This window comes from Desmodus rotundus, chromosome 10 (genome assembly GCF_022682495.2).
Source record: "Desmodus rotundus isolate HL8 chromosome 10, HLdesRot8A.1, whole genome shotgun sequence".
Classification (NCBI taxonomy): Eukaryota; Metazoa; Chordata; class Mammalia; order Chiroptera; family Phyllostomidae; genus Desmodus; species Desmodus rotundus.
In genome coordinates this window covers 69,041,740-69,064,158 of record NC_071396.1, presented here as the reverse complement: position 1 = coordinate 69,064,158, position 22,419 = coordinate 69,041,740, and the positions used below count along the sequence as shown (strand labels likewise).

The 22,419-nt window shown below is 37.0% G+C and overlaps 1 protein-coding gene across 1 annotated transcript in view; it reads right to left on the bottom strand.

Annotated features, from left to right (window-relative positions):
- Positions 1 to 22,419, bottom strand: part of L3MBTL4 (L3MBTL histone methyl-lysine binding protein 4) — a 413,756-nt gene that overhangs the window by 238,156 nt on the left and 153,181 nt on the right. Inside the window, exons 10-12 of the mRNA XM_053913420.2 lie at positions 22,240 to 22,316; positions 2,732 to 2,817; positions 591 to 701 (exon numbers count right to left, since the gene is read on the bottom strand). Coding sequence (XP_053769395.1) covers positions 591 to 701; positions 2,732 to 2,817; positions 22,240 to 22,316 — 274 coding nt within the window. The remainder of the gene's footprint in view (positions 1 to 590; positions 702 to 2,731; positions 2,818 to 22,239; positions 22,317 to 22,419) is intronic.

The following is a 22,419-nucleotide window of genomic DNA, read 5'->3' as shown; positions in this document are numbered from 1 at the left end:
TATAGTGCCTATTAAAATTAATTGACTTCAATATTTTTATTTTTATGACGTAAAATTGTGCTAGGGGAAGAAATAATTTTTGAATTGGGACATGCTGTAGAAGATTTATTGAATTCCACAATGCTTTTTAGCTCTGTGTATAAAAAAAGTATGAAAAGCTTTCATTTTAGGAAAATTTCATTTTGAAGATGTATTTTTATAAAAATAGATGTCACAGAAAAGGACAGTATAGAAATCTCACCGATAATCATATCTTCAAAATCTAACCTTTTGTTTTAGCTACAGTGACTAAATGTTTTTATTTATTTATTTTTGATCTGACAAAGAATAATAGAAAACAAAGACTTAATAGTTCTCGATAAACTGTTAAATGTTCTAATAGAGTCTAAACATCAAATCCAGGCAGGAATGTACTGAATCCCCCTTAAAGTCAGCTGTCTCCAGTGTACAGACACCTCAGCTGGAAATCTCTCTACCCAAAGACATTTGACTAGAAATGAGGTCAGTCGAAGTTTTATTGTTCTACTGTGCCAAGAAAACAGAGCCTCTGAAGCCAGCATAGTAATAACACAGTAATTTAAAATGTGTACCTTTATTCTTTGGTCATCAACATCTACAATGGTAGCAACGCGAATTAACCTGGGGTTTCGTTTATCCACAACTTCAAGTTTCATATTTGGCAGAAAACCATGAGGCAACCTCTGCAACATTACAAGTGCAACAAGTCAGGCAAATTTTAAAAATTCGGTTATGCTATTAAATTTTTTCTAAAATATTACTGTTCTAGTTTTATGTTCAGAACTTTAGTACACGTGGAATTTAGTTTTAAGAGCACATAGGGCCTTATGCCTATCAGTTTATACATTTTCATAAAAGCCTGTGAGAAGAGGAAGAATTTTGTTTGGTTGCACAGCTAAAGACAAAGATAGATTAAATCATAAGTTCATTAATGATCACCCAAGGTTCTAAAAGGATCTTATAGTGTATCTATTCATTTAGATTTTTTCTGAAATTAACCTATAAATTAAAAAACTGTTGACTATTCTCATTGATTAATTTTGGAGTGTATGACCCAGAAGGCAAAATTATTTAATAAGTAATTAGAAAGGATAAACATAATACTTTATAAATCAAATTTTGAAATAATATTTAGGTAACTTCATAATTCAACTGTTAAACTATTATAAAACTATACCAAAACATAGTTGAAAGGGATAACCTGTATTTTGTTACTTTGTAACATAAGCATGTTAAACTGTATTAATTTAAGGTTTCTTCTAAGACTTAACATGCCAGGAACCAGGAGTCTATAATCAGGCAATAATAAAGAAAATGGAGTCAGAAAATTATACCAGGATTTAAGTGAAACTAAGGAAATTTAACAAAATCAAAGTCAAAAGACATCTGACAATATTTACAGGTTGGCAAAAAGTTTCACTTGAATGCTACTACACACAGAAGTGTTCAATTGACATTATTGAACATGAAAGTGTATTGAATTCCTCAAGTCTAGAAATGGCAATAGGAAAATAAAATCCTCATAATACATGAGTACTAACAGTTAAATCTCTCTCCAAATCTGTTTTGTTTCTCCCCAGCTTTTGTGGAAGCATATTTTCTTTCTAAAATACATTATTAAATTTACTAAGCAGAGTATACGAACTATAAACTGGGTCTCTGATCCCAGAAAATCTTTCCGCTCTCCCTTAGGTCCCCGTCCTGACAACAAAGGTATTACTGCATATTGCAGATGCCGAAGCTTGAAGTGAACCCACAACAACCCCAGGGTCTGAAAGCTGACATTTTAGCTAAGTTTTTTCATTATTTTATTTTCTCACTGTTTCCCTTTGGAAAAGTAAAATGACATTTTGACAGAAAGCAAGAGAGAAAGAGACTACAGCAATTGGTATTTTTGCTAACTGAATTTTTAGAATTCTTAAAACTCTTTTTAATACTTCAGAATTTCTAGCCATCTTCATTTAATTATATCTCTTCCCCCCCAAATGCAGCCTATTACAATACATTTTTTTAAAAAATGAAATAGCATTTTGTTTTAAATCCTTTTTTATTGCTAGAAGACTTTCATAAGTAAAACCCTACGTAGACGCTCACCACATAAAATTCTGACTAAGGACAAGTTGCGGAGCCTGCAGCACAACATCAGATCTGAAAGGGACCAAAGCCTGAAAACCACTGGGTGGAACAAAAACGTTTCGAACTATGCTATCAACACACTTATTTTACAAAGGAATTTATACTCGGGTCAATCCTGAAATAAATAAATTCAAATTTGAACTTAAAAAATCGGTATTCTGACAAATGCTAAAGTTTCCCACTAAATGGATAAAACTGTAATAGGCTACAAACAATTCACCTATCTTACTATGACATTGTTGACATTCAAACAATCCACAGGACTGTGAAAGCTGCGGACTTAGAGAACCGGAAATGAATGACTCACTCATCAGAGGTTGATGAGGGGCTTTCAATAGGACTAGTGTGGGACTCCTGTTTTTCAAGGAGGTAAATCACCTACATTTATGTCTAGAAACAATAAATTGTAAATGAGTCACTTCCTTCGTGTTCTTAAATAAAAGCAAGGCAAATTGGTTATGAAAATAACACTTGAATTTAAAGAGAAAAAACTAGAATAATTTAAAACTGCCAAATAAAGGCATGACTCAACATGGACATTATTTAAAGTTGAGCACATATATGGATGCAAACTTACCATTTTAAATACTTTGGCAGGAACAGCACTAGTTTGAGTAGAATCCAGATATTCTGCCCAGGAAAAATTTTCTGGATCAGGATAACCTGAGAAACATATATAAATATCAAAAGATTATTCACCGATATTTTGATTCCCTTATAAGATACTTGATAATAAAAACACCTACTACTAATTGAATGCTCACTATTTAATAGCCCCTATGCTAAGAACTTCACATATATTACCTAACTTACGTCTATGATAACCTCTGAGAGGGCTGTTTTGCCACACGAAGGCACGAGAGCGCTCATTCACTGGTTCACTCACTGGCTCAGCAAGGTTAAGCAGGCCGGCCAAGACCAAACGGCGATCCGAGAGCTTGGCAGAGCCAGCTCACAGCCACATTCACGGTCTGACGTCAAACCACGAACTGAAAATCTAATCCCTTCAATACGTCTGCATCTATTAGGGTTTTATTCTCATATTTAAATCTTTGTAATTATAATACCTCAGGTTTGCTATTATCACTATAATTTAAAACATAGTATATATATTGGTATGACATATTATGAAGTCCTCTATGTTTTAAAAAATTTCCATCGAATTGGGTTTCTTGTTTCTCTGTGTTCGTATTACTTTACTTCTAATTGCATCTGCCGGAGGACTGCGTACATTGCTGTGCCTTTCCTTTTTCCTTTCGAGGAATAAGTAGTTAGATGTATCCATCAGCTCTATTGTTTTCTTTTGTCTTTTCGAATTATCTCATTTGCTGCTTCTACTCTTACTCCTTCCTCATATTCCCCTTAGATTTGTTTTATACTTATCTTGACAAATTTAATGGTAAAAATAAATTTTTAATAAAATAAGCATTTAAGGCTATGAACGTATCATCATCGTCCCTGAATGCAGCTTTAGACCCCTAGATAGACGTTTACATAATATATTTTACTTTCTAAAAATCGATTACAGTATTTGCTGTCCTGATTTATTCACTGACCAAGTATTTACTTAGGAGATATCCCAGATGGTTAATTTTTGTGGTTAAATATTAAAAATAATATCTAGTTTATCATGTGGTAGTTTCAAATTGGCTGTACAATCCCTGTTTGAGAGACTTTAGGGTTTCTTGTTGGTGTGAGAGCATCAACAATTACAAAATTTAAGTATATACATACATATATCTTACATCTATGTTTTAAGGTATAATATAAATATGTATAATTCAATCTAAATAGCTATATATTTTTTAAATTGTTTATTTTGTATTGAAGCAAAAGCCTGAAACAGTATGTTAACATTTCTAAAATAATTTTTCTGTACAGTTCTCCAGTATTTCTGATCATTATTTCTTCATATTTAAACTTTTGCTAAAACGGAACACATTTTAAGAAAAGTATACAAACCAAGTGGACAGCTTGAAAACTTCTCACAGAATTAGCACACTGGTGTAAGCAGAGCCCAGGACGCACTCCCCACGGTGCTGTCACAGCCCCACTTTCCTCAGAGAGAAGCTGCGATCCGGGCTTCTCCCCTCTCCCGTCAGCTCTGCTTGTTCTGAATTTCCCTTCGTACAGACGGAATCGCACAACACGTGCTCACGGTTTTCTCGGCACTCTGGCTGCGACATTTACACAGACCGCTGAGGAAAGAGCATGTGCCTTTCAAAATGTATTTATCCATTCTACTGGTGATGGTGATTTGAGTAGTTTCAGTTTGAGGGCTATTGTGGAAAGTGTTGCCATGAACATTCCAGTACATTCTCTTTGGTGACCAGAATCCTACATTTTTGTTGCAGTGTACCCAGGAGGAAAACTGTGGGATCATGGGGTATTTCGCTTCATATTTGATGTTACATTATCCAGCATATAAAAGCATATGGAATGTTCACTATTAATTGCTCTTCATATTTAATACAGAGAAAAATTATCTTTGGAAACATTTATTACATTTTGCCTCAAATTCTTTTTATTAAAAATTAAATTGTATGCTATCCTGTTATTTTCTGTTTATGTTTACCTGGTAAAATTTTGCCCATTTTTTCCACTTATATCTTATTTTGTTCTGGTTGCATATATTTTAACACAATCTAAATGGATTTTAAAAATCATTTACATTTACTTTCCTAACTGATTTATTTTACCTAGCTCCTAATAAACATTCTTTTAAGCTGGATTTTTTAGAAAGCTCTTTTAGAGTTTCTTTTGCTTTTTGTCCTTTTTATACAAGTCATGTTATACATCTTATGTCTCAATATTTATTTCTGCACTTGCATTTACTTTTATAGTTCATATTTTTTTAAATGTCCCGTCTCACTCATTGTATTGTAGATCTTCACGTTTCCGCATGGGTTCTAAATACGCTCATACCTTGCCCCTTCAGTGTTGCAGTCCCCTCCTCCCTGTCCCAAGGTTCTCACTCAGAGGTCTGACCAGCAGATTCAGTAGAATGGTGGGAAAAGAAGCAGTATAGTGCATTAATGAATGAATGCGAAGTGAGCAAAAGAAAAAGCAATTAGTCTTGCTCTGGCCCTTTACAGACATCTGGCAAGCTGTTGAGAGGAATTTTCCTTCTCCCTATCTTCATAATCAGTAAATGAAAATACAAGCCTGTGGCTGTTTATTTATTTTAAGATTTTATTTATTTACTTTTAAAGAGAGAGGAAGGGAGGGAAAAAGAGAGGGAGAGAAGCATCGATGTGAGAGAGAAACACCAATCAGATGCCTCTTGTATGCGCCCCAACCTGGGACCAAACCCGCAACCCGGGCATGTGCTCCGACTGGCAACCCAACTGGCGACCATTTGCTGTGGGCAACGATGCCCAACCAGGTGGTCGGGGTAGGCTACGGCTGTTTTAAATAGGTCTTAAACAATAATTTCCTCTATATAATCTCCAGATATTAGCTTTATATGCGTAAAAAAGAGAAAACATGTATTACGTATATATTCCTTGTTCAATGTACCCAAAGAAGAGGAATACGTCTTACAGCCTTGGGAGGCTTACAAAGCCACCTACTCCCATTGTCTTTCTCTAGCCCCAGTTCTGAGTTCTGCTAGGCTCAGGGGGTCTCAATTAGCATAACAGGGAAAGGGCAGGGAACAAGACCCATTCACAGAGCTGTGTGGCAATATCACAACAGAAATTTAAATTCAAAGAATTTAAATTCCTATTTAAAACAAAAAGGAAAAGCCCTGGCCAGTGTGGCTCAGTGGTTGGAGCATTGTCCAGTAACCAAAGAGTTGCGGGTTCAATCCTCAGTTGGGGCACATGCCTGGGTTTCAGGTTCATCCCTGGTCCGTGAGCAGGTATGTATGACCTCCAGTCCCGGTGCAGGTGTCTGTGAGGGACACCAATCAGTGCCTGGATGTTTTTCTCTCTCCCTTCCTCTCTCTTTCTAAAAAAGCAAATGAAAATGTCCTCAGGTGAGAATTTAAAAAAAAAAGAGGAAACATATGAGACTAACCCATGAAACAACAGCCTTTAACCTCTTCACTTGTCTCGAAGAAAAACAACTTCTAATGGGCTTCCATTTATTGGTAAGCAATATACCGAGTACTCCATTTACACTGTCATTTATTCTTTACATCTGCCTGTGAGGTACACCTTTTCATCCTCATTTTATAAGTGAGGTTCAGGGAGCTTGAGCAGTTTGCCAAGTGTTACCGAGTTAAGAAACGGAAAAAATGGGATTTGAATAACTATACCTGGCTCCATTATCTACATTCTTAATAAGTTCCTCCCCCTAGTACTATAACCTACAGCATCGTGATCCAAAGTGATCTACCCTTCTGGGTCACAGGACTGAGTTCGAGTGCCCCCCTAGAGGCTAACGTGCAGTACTGCGAGGTGAGAGGGTGGGAACAAAGATCCTGGACAGCAAACCATATAGAGTAAGCAAAAGTAGGTTTACAGTTGTTCATATGGAAAATAATACAATAATTAATAAGTAATACAAGAACAAACTGTTTTGTGTACTCACAACTGTAACCTACTTTTGCCCCACTCTGTAGGTATAAACCTATTTATTCATGTCCTACCTCATTCCACACTACTTAAGAGTTTAAAACTTCAGGCATGGACACTATCTGAAGAAAAATCAAGTCCAAGCTGTGGCTGTGGCTGTGGGCATGGGTGGCTGAACCAGACAAAGGAAAGGATCGATGAACTACAGAGCAGGGCATCAGCCAGGCAGCCCCGTATTTCCCCATGGTGCCAGCAGTTCTCTGGGATAAGCGGAAGAACTGGGTGACAGCATCTTCAATTGTTAGAGAATAACTAGAAGGCAACTAGATGGCAGCAAGAAGAGGAATGAGGTGTGGTGGGGCAGAAGAGCTTGTGCCCTCGGGGAGGTGGGACCCTTCTGACCAGCTGAGAACTGTTTTAAGAAAAGCAGGAGGACTACTTGGGGTGTAGCAAATGGTGCTCTGTCCTCTGTGGGCTGAGTGAAGTAGTGGCCTCAGTGGGAGCAACAGAGGAAGCCCTGTGTGAAAATGCTGGGGTAGATGAAGGCCAATCCCGGAGCTTTGAGTTGAAGGGATTGACTGTCAAAAAAAAGTCCTTACACAGGATATAAATATGGGGTGGTTACAAAAAGAGAGAAACTTAAGGTCAAACCAAGTTAAATGTAAGTGAAAAAATGCCTAAATCACGTCATTCCAATGGATTCCTATATCACTCAGGGAAAAAGCAAGTCCTTACAACAGCCTGCAGGCCCCTACATCACATGGCCCATTACTGCCCTGATTTCATCTCCCTTTCACTCCACTCGTCCTCTCACTAGAGCGGAGCAGACTTGTTCACTCTCGAGTTCTCACACGTGCTGTTCCTTTACCATGAAAGATCTGTCTGTGGATCCCCCAGAGTCCCCACTTCACCTCCTTCAAGTCGTGCAAATTTCACATTCTCCGTGAGTCCTTCCTTAAACTCCTTGGCCAATATAGGACCTTCTGTCTCCCCCCACCCCCTTCCCAAATATATATGTGTGTGCTTCCTAAGTTCATTACCTGCTTTATTTTTCTTCATAGCACTTACCACCTCATGTATTATACGTTTTACATATTTATTGTTTCGCTTGCTCTACTGGAATATACGCTGCCTTATGACAGAAATGTGTCTGTTTGCTGCTGTTTCCTCTGAATCTAGTACCTAACATACTGTTAGCACTCAATAAATATTGGTAAATATTTGTTGAGTGAAGAAAATGTATTTCCTAAGAGGTTTGCACTTAATATTGTTATGGCCAAGAGTGAAAGAGGTATGAGCCAAACTGATATTGGTCTAGTCTCAAGATGCTGAATGGAACTCAGATATAAAGTCGTTTGCCTGCTGGCACTGGTGGTCTCAGAGGTACCATTAGAGTAAGATGATGCTCCTATAACAATGTTTGCGAAGGTTCCAAGCAACACTGAAGCCTGGACAGTCGAGAGAGGCCATCTGATTTGTGGCATCTGTGCAAGGAAAACATAATACTCCTCGACTGTCTGTTCCATGTAAGAAAGGCCAACTTAAGTGTTAGACTGGTTACAGACTCTTCTTATATAACAGCGTCCTCCATTATTTTTCCTGCAGAAACAATAATGTAAGCAGAAACAGAATCTTGGCACTGGAACACTCTTCCTAGAGATTTGGGAGCAAACCTCTGAATAAATAGCACAAGTCCTTAAGTCCCTGCCATCCTGGTCTGTGCAACCCATCCCATGGAACGCAGAGAAGCAGCATGACACCCATAATTACACCACTGGCCAACCCAAGAACCAAAAGTCATGAGTGTCCTAGGACAAGTGATTTTTAAGTAATAGACAACAGTCCCATTTAATAACCGCAATGAAAAGGGGTCTGATAAGGGTCTTACTGAGAAAAAAGTTCAATCAGAATAGACAGAATGTTGATCATAAACACACCTGCTATATGGACTTAAGAGGACACTTCATCTAACTCCTCATTTTACTGATGAGGAAAGTTAAGACGTGGCATTTTAAGTGCCTTGTCCAAGGCAAGATAACGAATAATTAAATCAAAACTGGAGCCCAAGTCTTCTGACTTGCAATAGACAGAAATTCAAGACTTCTAAAGAGCTGTTTCAATGTCCAGTGAGTGCTCTGTAGGCTGCCAGGCCCTGTGGGCAGGAGAAAGCGTCAGGGGAGTAATGAGGGCCACATGACTGGTACTGGTGAAGCTGTGACTAGCTTTTGCCATTATTTTAAATGAGCCTGGATTTTCTCATTTCTGTTTTGGGTAGCTCTCTCAAGACACAGCAGTCAGTCATTCATGTACAAACGCAGGCCTTCTGATGCTGGAAACTGAGGAAAATTACCACCAACAACGTGCAGCACCTCGTTCCATCGATCCTGCACAGAGAGGTGCTCTCTGTGAAAATGATCTCAGCCTCAAGTTACTGCTAATTATCCTGTTAGATGGTGGCACACTATGGAGTACAAGACAGAAGAAATGCAAGACATGAGGACAATCAGTTATTTCAACCACTGGCAAGCTTAATTCAGTTCCATCCAAGTTTGTTTTCAGAAAAACACGTTGAAACTGACCTCACATTTATGGTACCTTAGATGCCAGAAGCTCTGGACTCAAATTCAGCTCATCGCGATTGAAGTTAAAATATCCTTTTTGGCAAAGTAATCCAAGTCAGACTCGTAAATATTTGGAACAGGATGTTGTACTTGTTGCTTGATCATCAGTCTGATCAGAAAGCACAAGGAGAACTCTGTGATCTAAAGCATGGACTATCAGTACCTCAGGAACTTGTCGGAGTTCATTTTGTAATTGATTGTTTTACTCAAAATACGGCTGAAATGCAGACTATTTAGAATAGACTAAAGAAACAGAGTCTCTTCTATGTCTAGTGAAATCACCAAAAACCAACCAACCAGTGCTACACTGGCTGAGCTCTGAGCAGAACTGTCTTTGAAAAGGCCATGGCACCTACCCTTCCTAATATACCCAATACTTGGTAATTGGCAGACGTTTGCGATGGGTAAATTCATTCTCTCTCTCTCTATATATATAAATACCTAACATTATAGAAAAAAAAAAAAACGCTGGCTTTTTGCTTGTTTTCTCTCAATTTCACTAACTACATAAATAACATTCCACTGAGCAATTTCTATGACTAACTTAATGATCCTCATATGTTACGTCTATTTTTGTTCTTTGTTATGTCCTCAGCTCCTAGCTGTGCCTTATATTTAGCGAACTCTTAATTAATATCTGTTCAATTTATTAATTAATAATTCATAATTTTTTTGAACTCCTACCTTGCCTACGTGAATAGAATCTCTCTATAGGAAATAACACAATGACATTTAAAATATACTAATTTTTGTGTGGTTAATACTATAATTAAATAAAATATTTATACTATAAATTTTGCTAGTTTTAATTCTGCAATGAAATTACTGAGTAAAGTTAAATTATTAAAACATTAATTTGCTAAAGTATTTCTGTGTGTTCATCAAACATCTAAAATTTTTGATAACTATGTCCAGCCAACTGATGATTCTAGAGTATCTACAGAAATCAATTGCTGTTATTCCTACAAAATACATTTCATTACCTCCCAAAAAATCAATTATTGTAGCTTTATTCTGTGAAAATAAACTTGCATTTGGCACTCATTCACAAGTCTAATGCTAGCCTTCCAATTTAAAATGTAGAAATAAGCACATATATTTAGCTTGGTTCCCTTCTAAATGCCTCCAAAATATCAATACAGGCAATTTAAAGTAATTGCTTGTTAATAGAGAAAATGCTGGATTTATTTTGATACAAAATATCAGAGTATTATGTAGACTTTACAAGGAAAGAATTAGAACTATACCAAATGAATTAAAAGAGATTTGCTGTGACATATTTGAGCAAGATAAAAGATGGAAAAATATGTATATAATATAATCCCATTTTCATAGCACAAAGATTTAAAAAGGACAGAACATATGGGTGATGAGTATGTATGTGTGCATGTATATGCAATTGTATGGGAATTAGCAAAATATGTATAGCAAAGGATGTCTAATGATTCAAAATGTTTTCCTTTTTTCTTGGGCAAACAGCTGAACTAATTTCCCAGACTCCCATGCCATGAAACGCAGTGATATAACTGAGTTCTGGCCAATGCGTGGAGGTAGAAATGATGTAATAAGCCACTTCAAGTTTGGCCCCTAAAGCCCTCTCATGTGCAACCAGCAGTTTTCTCCCCAGACTCAGAATTAACTGAGAGATTCCCAAGGACCTGGAAGAGACCTAGTCCCAGAATAACTGCATGGAGCAGAAGTAGCCCCCATCAACTCTGACTGTCCTGCAACAGAAGTAAGAAATCGATTCTCACCGTGTTAGGGCACTAAACTTTGGAGTGGTTTGACCAGTGAAGTCATCAGGTCCCAGGATTTTCTTTGCTGTACGGTTTTTAATTACTAATTCAATCTTTATACAAGAATTATTTTATTTGAAATATTTTTTAAAAGAAACATGATTTATTGCATCTTTTTATGTACTAGGACTTCTGGGTAAAATGTGAGCAAAATAAACATAGTCCATCTAACACAATATTCACAGAAAATTTTGCCTATATTTTAAGAAATCTGGTATTGTTTAATTTTAATTTTTATTTTTCACCTCTAAACTTTGTAATATTGTTGTTGGAAAAAAAATTTATGGAAGGTAATAAGGAACTATATCAAAAATGCTTAGATTTCTTCTATACTCTGTAATCCAATAATTCTACTTACAACAGATAGAGAGATCTGGTCAGATCATTGGGGAAGGTGCAGAGGGGACTGAGGAGGAGGTCTCCTGAGGCAATGGCAAATACCCTAGGATGGGATTGGCTGAGAAGCTGAACACCTCTAGAGCACATGGAATTATGGGCCAGGAGATTTAAAATAAAAGGAGAACAGACTGGCTCTCAGGCTCTCTTCCTCAAGGATGCCTGGATGATGGTGCTGCAGCTACCTGCATTTCTCAAAGGACAGTTATTTTAGATGGGAGAAGAAACTCCAGGTACAGCCTCAAATTGGCCTGGCCTGGCAGAGGGTGACAGGGTTATTCTTTAGGTGTTCGAGAGGGGACAGGCTCTGAGGCAGAAGCCTGCCAGTCTTCCAAAATTGTGTAGCTTTTGTATCTTATGGTGTTTTAGTTTCTAAACTAATCCTATATAAGATAATTCCTATATCTAGTTTATACTTAAAAAAAGAAGAAGATAATTAAAAACCAACAGGGGGAATAACAGGGTAACTCAGGAGTTAAGAGTTTAGCCTTAATTGATAGGCTTAAGTGATTAAAGTCATAACTAAAGAGAGATTTAGGCTTAATTGATGGGCTTAAGTGATTAAGGGTGTAACTAAAGAGTTAAAGATTTTAGCCTTAATTGATAGGCTCAAGTGACTAATGCATGTAGAAATCTATTATTCCAAAACCATGTAGCTTTTGAATAGGCTCCTTTCCTTTTTCACCAAACCTCTGCCTCCAGAATTTTGCCTAGTGGGGGGCAGTGGGCAGCAGGACCCCACTTGCTGTTCAGTAACAGAAGCACAAAGAAACAGAAAACATACCTAACTATTTCTTTTAAAGAATGTATTTCATTATTATTTAAAAACTGAAAAAGTTAGTGTCCAATACAAAGGAAAACCCTAAATAAATGCTGCTGTATTCATAATACAAATAAATACACTGTCATTGATAGCTAGGTTCTCAAAGAATACTTAAAGAAAATTATATTTTCAACTAAAAGAGGGGAGAAGGCTACAAAAGCAGTATGAACACTAAGACCAGAATTCTAATGTTTTTAATATATATTTTTAATCCTCACTCAAGAAAATGTTCACTGATTTTAGAGAGAGAGGAAAGAGGGAGGGAGAAACGTATTTGGTGCCTACCATACAAACCCCAACTGAGGATCAAACCCGCAGCCTAGGCATGTTCCCTGACAGGGAAATGGAACCCACAACCAAGAAGTCCACTGCTTCACTTTGTCAGTAATTATTTATAAGTATTCAAAGGTAAAATAAACTCTCATAAGGAATACAGTTAAGTTGACGGAGCACTCTATACAGTGCGACTATAAAATGTGTTGGGAATTCACTCTGTGTGAGACGCCTTGGGGAAATGGAGCTATGATTCACAATCAAGTTAAAGAACCAGAGAAAGGGCAATGATACCCTCTGCTGCAGCGGCAGGACCGCTTACTGATGGAATCACGGTAATATCCTATGCGGACTATGGTACATTGTCTATCTGAGGCAGAGACACAAACATAAAACAGTAATGCACACTGTCAAATGGCTACAAAAAATTGTCCCACACTTAGCAAAATATGCAAGTTTAATTTGTTTTTTCGCTTTGAGTGGCTTTTTGCTATCACATTAAAATGAATTTTCTATAGAACATGATATTTACAAGAAAAGAGAGTCTTGGAAGTTCAAGAACCAAATTTATTTCCCTGGCCATCAACTCATAGAGCCTGCCAGACCACAACGAACTCTGAATAAAGAGCTTGTACTTGCCTTCGTATTCAGTAACTTGCCAAATCAAGAAAGTAGCAATCTCAACACATCGTACCTCTTCCTAGCCCCATTCCCACAGCCCTGGGGAAGGCCTGTCATCCTATTTTCACACATCATGAATCTCCTTGTGGTCTTTCACTCCATCTTTCTAATCCAGCCCACTACTGCCAAATTAATGCTCCCTAACCAAGGTGACGGCAGAGAATTCGCTATACACTCTTCATTCTCATTTTTAAAGGTCTTTCATAAAATAGCCTCAATCTACCCACCCAATAATTCCTTATTAATAGTCCAAAACATAGGTGACGCCCATTGTGGACTCCTGACCTGCAGAACTATAAAATAATAAATTTGTGTTAAGTCACTAAGTTTACGGTAATTTGTAACAGAGCAGTACACCGTGATATAATTTTCTCCATGAAGCGCGTCTTGCCTTTTCTGGCCAGGTGTACCTCTTTAACTAATCTCCTTGCTATCATCTATAACAGTTATTTATAAACTCACTAAACAGTCCCTGGCAGACTTTCAGCTCCCTGAGCTCAAGTAAGGCTGCTCACCCACCTTTCTATGCCATCCTCCCCTACCAAGGTCCTACATAATGATAGAAGCAGATTATAAGACAATGAATAAAATGAAAGAACAGAGAATCCATGACTCTATTCCACTATAAGTTAAAAAAACTGAGTAAATAAATCACAGAGGAGCATAAGTCAACTAATCAATATAGAAGGAAAATGGAATTAGGAAATCACTATTTGGCAAACACCATATTTATAAATAATTCATCTTAATGAACATCAATACATGCTAAAAACTAGTGGGTGAAACTTTAAGGAAGAATAAATATTTACACAATTTCAAAATAACTCTTCAGCAAATAGGTATTAATTACAGAAGGGAAAGAATAATTTTACAGTGGAGAAACTTGGCAGCACTACTTCAATCAAGTGACCGAAATTAACATTAGCAGGAAAGGAGGAGCCTGAAATCAGGCATCACCAGAAAGGGCGCAATGAGAACACAGCATTGCTTCTGGGACACTCCCCTTCAGGTATCTAGTCCACACCTGCTCCTGCGGAAACATCAGAAAAACCAAAAGACCAGCTTATACTCTTCAAAAGTGTCAAGTTCATAAAAATCAAGGAAAGACTGTAGAGTGAAGGACACTAAAGGAACATGGTTGGTAAACACTATATGTGATCTTGGATTAAATCTGTCTATTTTTCTGTGTGCTTATTTGTCTTTTCATAGGGAGTATTACTAAGTGACTAGCAAAACTTTCATTTTGATAACTTAATCTCAAATGGTTTGCTAAGCAGGACATTTTGTTTTGTTTTTTCTATTATGACTTCTGAATTTTTAAAATTACTTCAAATCTTAGATAAAGTGAAAACATTTACAGTACCCAGTCACAAATCAGTCTAAGCCTAATGTCCTTAGTCACTTCTCACCTTCTAGACCCTTCTCCCCCATCCCTGCCCTGCCGCCAAGCACATCAGTCAAAACGCCCATAATTCTTATGTCTGTCTTCTTGCTGCTGTGTGTGCTCTCCCTTCTGCCTTATATTGCCTGCCACTGCATATCCGTTAAAATTCTGCATACCCTTCAAAGACTGCCAACACTGCTTCCAGTATCAAGAGGTCCACATACGAAGTTGGAATTTACATCTCCTTCTCCTGCTCCCAGTACTCAATGGAAAGTTTCCTTCCATCACAATCAGAAACAGGACTTCAAGCAGCATGGTGAGGAGGAAAGGGAAGAAGGAGTTCTTGAAGTCAAGTAGCAGGGCCTGCTCCCAAATTCCCAACACACCACATAGTTCAACTATGAAATTGAAATAACTGACAAAAACGTGTTGCCATTAAAACAGGTAAATGTGTGAAGTTGTATAGGTCATTCAAGAAAAACCAGGTACAAAAATAAAATTCCACTTTACACTCCATGTGATGGCTATCAACAAAAACACAAACAAGAAGTGTCAGCAAGGATGTGAGAAACTGGAACTCTCCCACACTACCACCAGTGGGAATGCCAAGCGGTGCACTTCCTGTGGTAGAGTCTGACAGTGCTCAGTAAGTAGACGCAGAATTACTGCGTGATGCGACAAGTCCACTATATCCTAGAGAAGTGAAAACATGTCCACTCAAATACCACTTGTGCACAAAGGTTCAGAGCAACACTATTTAAAACAGCCAAAAAAAGGTAAACGATCCAAATGCCCATTAACTGATAGATGAAGAAAATTGTGGTTTATCTATACAACGAAATATTATTTGGAATTAAAAAGAAGTAATCTGTTGATACATGCTATAACATGGATGAACTCTAAAATCATTATGTTAAGTAAGAGAAGCCAGATACAAAAGATCACATATTATATGAGTCTATTTACATGAAATATTCAGAATAGGCAAATCTATAAAGACAGAAAGTAGATTAATGGTTGTCAAGGCTGGTGGGAACGGAGAGTTGGGGGATAATAACTAAATGGTTCAGGGTTTCTTTGGGGGGAGAGGGAAACATTCTAAAACGGATAGCATTGATGGTTACACAACTCTTGTAAATACGTATAAAAACATCTGAATTGTACACTATAAATGGATGACTTGTATAGTATGTGAATTACATCTCAAAAAAGCTTTCACAAAAACATAAGTATTGTAGTCCCTTCCTTCAGGGAAAGCATCATGTTTTATCCTTATTTGGTTCTCCCCTTCTATGAACACGGAACTCGCTATAGAGATGTTTACTGGATTGAGTTTGAGGTTAGTGCAGTTTGTGCTTCAACTGCGAACAGCAGTCCGCATTTGGAAAGGCACTCTCGGCAGGGCTATCCTCCTTCCTAGGGGATGTGGTCCTGCTGTGCGCCAGATGAACCCCGACAGGGATCACGGCTCTGCAGGGCTTGCTGTCTACCTGCCCAGACTGAGAGGGAGGCTCGTCGGGATGGAGGTCTCATCATCCAGTACAGAACAGGTTTTCACACATACAAGACTGCTGATAAAGCAGTCTTTAAAACATTGTGCTAACTGATAAACAAGTCACTCCAAGCAATACTGCAACATAGAGTACTAGAAATTTCATTTACATACAAATCAATCTGAGTTACCTTTAAAATAGCAATACCATTCATAAAAACTGAAACGGCTGCCAGTTCAATTCCCAGCCAGGGCACATGCCTGGGTTGTGGGCCAGGTCCCCATTTCAGGGTGTGTTAGAAGCAACAAATCAATGTTTCTCTTCCTCTCTTCCTCCCTCCTTTCCTCTATCTCTAAAAAAATAAATAAATAAAATCTATAAAAAAGAAAGACACACAGACTGAAAGTAGAGGGACAGAAAAAGGTTTCATGCAAACAGAAAAGAAAAAAAAACTGGGATAGCAATACTTATATCAGACAAAACAGACTTAAAAAAAAAAAGGCTATAACAAGAGACAAAGAAGGACCCAGCAATTCCACCTTTGGGTATTTATTCAAAGAAACCCAAAACACTAATTCGAAAAGATATATGCATCCCTAATTTCACTGCAGCATTGTTTTCGAGATATGGTCAAAATATGGAAGTAACTTACGTGTGCATTGATAAATGAATGGACAAAGAGGAGATGGTACACACACACACACACACACACACACAATGGAGTATTACTCAGCCATAAAAAGAATGAAATCTTGCCATCCTCAACAACATGGGTGGACCTAGAGGTAAGATGCTAAATGAAATGGGTCAGACAGACAGATGCCATGTGATTTCACTTGTATGTGGAATCTATAAAACCAAATAAACATTATTTAAAAAACCAGAAACAAATTCATTGATAAAGAGAACAATTTTGATTGCTGCCAGATGGAAAGGGGTTTGGGAGGATGGGTGAAAAGTGGAAGGGACTGAGATGTGCAAATTGACAGTTATAAAAACAGTCACAGGGTTGTAAGGAAACATAGCCAATAATATCTCAATCACTATGTATGGTGTCAGATGGGTAGTAGGCTTATCAGGGTGCTCACTTGGGTTTTTTTTTGACATTTATAAATTCTTTTTTAAAAATTAATTAATTTATTTTTATTCAGTTACAACTGTCCGCATTTTCTCCCATTCCCTCCACCCCACCCCAGCCAGTCTCACCTCCCTCCCCTACCTCCACCTTCCCCCTTGATCCTGTCCTTGTGTCCCCCATAGTAGCTCCTATAGACCCCTCTCCCCACTATCCCCTCCCCACTCCCCTGTGGCTATTGTTACAATGTTTTTAATTTCAATGTCTCTGGTTATATTTTGTTTGCTTTTTTCTTTTGTTGATTATGTTCCAGTTATATAAATGTCTAATCACTATGTTGGGCAACTGAAACTAATAAAATATTTCAGGTCGACTGTTATAGAGAGTAAAAAATTAATTAAAAACTAAAAAATACTTAAAAACTACAATCTAAAGAATAGGAGAAAACATTTGGATACCACTTAAACAATATGGATTCAATATCCAGAATACATTAAAACACTCTTACAATAATAATAAAGAATGGTAAATGAATATAATACTTAAATAATAATTTTTAATAATATGAGCAATAAAGATATCACACATTTTTAAAAATGAGCAAAGGATTTCAATAGATAATTCTTGAAAGAAGATGTACAAATGGCCAATAACCACATGAAAAGATGTTCAACATCATTGTCATCAGAGAAAAGCAAATCAAAAGCAGACATACTGCTTCACACACAGTAGGATGGTTTTAATCAAGAAAACAAAGTCACAAGTGTTGACAAGGATGTTAAGGAATAGGAACCATCATACCTTGCTAGTGGGAATGTAACATGGCACAGGTACTTCAAAAAATAGTTTTTTAGTTCCTCAAAATATTAAACATAGAATTATCATATGAACCAGCAATTCTACTCCTAAGTTTATGCCCAAGAGAAATAAAGACATGTGTCCACACAAAAAATTGTACTCAAATGCTTATAGTGACAACAGTCATAGTAGCCAAAAATACAAACAGACTAAATTCCCATCAACAGATGAATGGACAGACTGTGGAATATATACATAGAATGGAATATTACTCAGCCATAAAAAGGAATGAACTGCTGATATATGCTACAATTTGGGTAAACACTGAAAATGTTACAATAAATGAAAGAAGGCAGACACTGACACTCATGCATTATATGATTCCTTTTAAGTAATATATCCAGAATAGGAAAATCCACAGGAAGTAGATTAGAGGTCACCGCGGAATGGGGCGAGGGAGGGAGTGTGAGTGCTTGCTTAAAAGTACAAAATGTTTCTATGAGATAAAAAAATATCTGAAACCATAGAGGTGGTGGTTGCATGATATTATAAATATATTACCACTGAATTGTACACTCTAAAATGGTTAATTGTATGTTATATAAATTTCACCTCAATTTAAAAATAGACTACATAGGATTAAATTTAATAAAGTAAGTGCAAGATTTGTAGACTGAAAACTACAACATATCATTGAAAGAAGATAAAATATCTAAACAGATGGCAACAAGTCCTGTGTTCACAGTGTAGGAAACTTACAATTTTTCAGATGGCAATGCTCTCCAAATTGATCTTTGATTTAGTGCAATCTCTATCAAAGTCCCACTTGGCTTTTTAGGGGCAGAAATTGGCAAGTTAATTCTAAAATTTATATGGAAATTAGAGGGACTCAAGATATTCAAAACAATCGAGAAAAGAAAAAAGAGTTGGGGAGCTCACAGTTTCCATTTCAATACTTACTACAAGGCTACAGCAATCAAGATAGTACAGTACCGGTGCAAGGACAGACAGACCTATGGAACAGAGCTGAGGACCCAGAAATAAATTCATGCATTTGTAGTCAACTGACTTGTGATAAAGTTTACACAACCAGTCAGCAGGGAAAGTAAAGTCTTTTGTGTCAAGTCTTTGTGACCTTCAATTAGGTACCAAAAGTACAAAGAAGAAAAATGAAAAAAATAGGTAAGTTGAACTTTATCAAAATTAAACACTTTTGTGCTTTAAAACAAACTTGAAATCACAACAGGGTCTAATATCCATACAAAGAGCTTTTACAACTCAATAATAAAAAGACAAAGAATACAGCTAAAATATGGGCAAATGATTTGAACAGGTATTTCTTGAAAGAAGATACACAAATGGGTAATAACCACATGGAAAGTGTTCAACATCATTAATCATTAGAGAAATGCAAATCAAAACCATAGTGAGACACCACTTCACACCCAGTGGGATGGCTGTAATTAAAAAGACAAAGAATAACATGTGGGTAAGGATATAGAGAAATTTGAATTCTCATACATTGCTACTGGGAATGTAAAATGTGTAGTTACTTTGGAATATAAGTTTCCAATTCCTCAAACAGTTACTTTATGACTGGCAATTCTGGCATTATATCTAAGAGAAATAAAAACTCATGTTCACTCATAAAATTGTAGATAAAAAGTTCATAGCAGCATTATTCATAGTAGTCTACAGGTGAAAACCACCCAAATGCCCTTTAACTAATAATGCATAAATGAAATATAGTATAACCCATACAATGGAATATTCTATGCAAACAAAAAGGAATAGAGTAGTGATACATGCTACAACATGAACCCCGAAAACATTAAGCTAACTGAAAGACAGCAGACTACGATTCCATTCACATGAAGTGTCTGGAATAGTCAAGTCCAATCTACATAAAGCAGATTCATGGTTGCCTGGGTCTGCGAAGGGGAAGAGAAAGAGGGACTGCTGTTGAGTATTGGGGGGTTATTTTTCTGGGGGTGATGAAAATCTCTGTCAATAGAGGTGTTGGTTGTACAACCCAGTGAATACCCTGTGAATATACTAATAACCACTGAATTCACACTAAACAATTCACACTAAATGTGCACTGAAATGGTGAAAATTATAGTAGGTGAATTATATCTCAATAGAAAAAATGCACGAGGAATTTACTACAAAGAAACAAAGCACTTACATGAAGTAGAGCTGGGGAGGCCATCTCAGTGTGTAAAAACACTCTAATTAGTAAAAGGAATGCTAACGAGTATGTGAAGTTTAGAGTAGGTTATTATAAGATTCCAATTTAAACATTGGATGTCAGGACAAAGTCTCCTCAGAATTTTAGGAACTCTTAGAGAAGATAATTTGATCCTGCAGTGAAGAATTTCCATCATTAAATTAGTCTCTGGTTAAAGCCACCACTCAGATTTCAGCATGGGGACAACATTTAAATAAACAACTCATTCTACATAAAAACCACAAGACGGATTGAATTCTGTGGTTACCTTGTTGACTTTAGGAACTATACAGTCTCCTATTCACATACAATCAGGGCCCTAAGCTTCAGCCTCTCCTGGGGTGTGGGTGTTTGTTCCCCTCAGTCCTTGGCACACGTTAACAATGGAAGGATTCTGGCCTTTCATTCTTAACATGCCACACAGACTATTCCCAGACTCACACAGCACCAAGGGGCAGGGGTCCTGGACTTAAATACTGAAGTCGAGTGAGAACAAGCCACAAGCATCAGAGAAGTTATTTCTCCAGAGGACGATGGAAGAGTGGGCGCTGGATCTCCAGGCAACCCAAGTCAAACCACATATTATGAGATCTGACGAACATTTCACCTCACCTTAAAGAACATTGCTTAAGTCAGCTTTAGTCAGTTTTACAGAAAAACAAAACAAACAACTGTAAAGCTGTCTGTGCATCAAAACCAGAGTTTGAGAAGATAACACATATATTTTATAAACCTTTCAAGACTAATTGAATATTTTTGAATAGGCTGTGGGTTTTGTTTGTTTTGTTTTGTTTGACTTGACTGCCTTTAATTCTTGAACTTTTTTCACTGAATTCAAGAAATTCATGAGAAATGCTAATATTTTCCTATATTTAAGGGGAAAAAGGATTTTAAAACAGCAAAATTCCAGAATCATTCAAATGAAAAGGTAAGCATCTGCTTCATTCTAGAATGTCATATTCCTTACTCTACATTTCCTTCTATACATTTTTTTATTAAAAGTAAATAGGTTTCTCCTAGAACACTTGCTTTAAAATGCTAGATTACATAGGCACTATAGCTAATTCATTTTAAAACTAAAACATGGATGCATGTTGGGAATATCATGCTGAGCAAGGAAGGTCAGATGGAGGGGGTGAGGGGCCATATGATTTCACTCATATGTGGGACATAAAACTGGAAGCAACAGACGAACAAGCAGGACAGACAATTGGAAACTCACAGACACAGACAACAGTGCAGTGGTTACCAGAGGGAAGGGCGTGGGTAGTAAAGGGTAAAGGTGGCCAAGAATATGGAAATGGAAAAAGATTTGACTCTGGGTAGTGAACACACAATGCAATATACAGATGATGTACTTTAGAACTGCTTATTTGAAACCTACATAATTTTATTAACCAATGTCACCCCTATATTTTTAATGTAAGAATGATGGATTTGACACAGCAAATCTCTAGAGAATGTTTCTTAATATTTCTGTAATGAGAACAAATGCAAGGAGAAAGAGTCCCTGCTGCAGTGATTAGCTGAGTCACTAAGTTGGCTTGGCGAACGTGCCTGGCAAGATTGGAGACTCATTTTTAACTCTCACTTCTTAGATTTCTAGATTTCTTATAGTCAACTCCAAAGCTAAGTACATTTAATAATCTGTGATTTGACCAATGAATTAACGTAAGTTAAGAGATAAATTATGTAACTAGAATAGCTTGTTTTAAATGTTGATCCACAGCAATGGTACTCATTTCATTGGATAAAAAAATTTTAGCAACTTTTTTTAATGACTGCCTAATTCATCTTTATAAACACAGTCCATTTGCATCATGGGGAAGGATGTGCAGATTTCAGACATGTGGGTTACTTGGTGGTCAACAGAACCTTGCACAGTGTTTTTATCATACACTTTGTATTGAAATGTGGTTTATATAAATGAAAACATGAATGGCCTTTGCCACTCACACAGGATGACTTCAAAGAACACCCAGCCAGTCCACTCACCCTGGGGAGTTATCAGAGTTCTTCCATTCTCCTGACACCATCCAACTGGCTGGATGTAAGGACTATTCACATCACACCTGCAAAAACAGCATTCTACTTAAATCCCATATTACTCAAGGACAGAGAAAGAATTCAAGACTAATGAACATTCTAGATATTAAAAGATACCATGGAAAATAT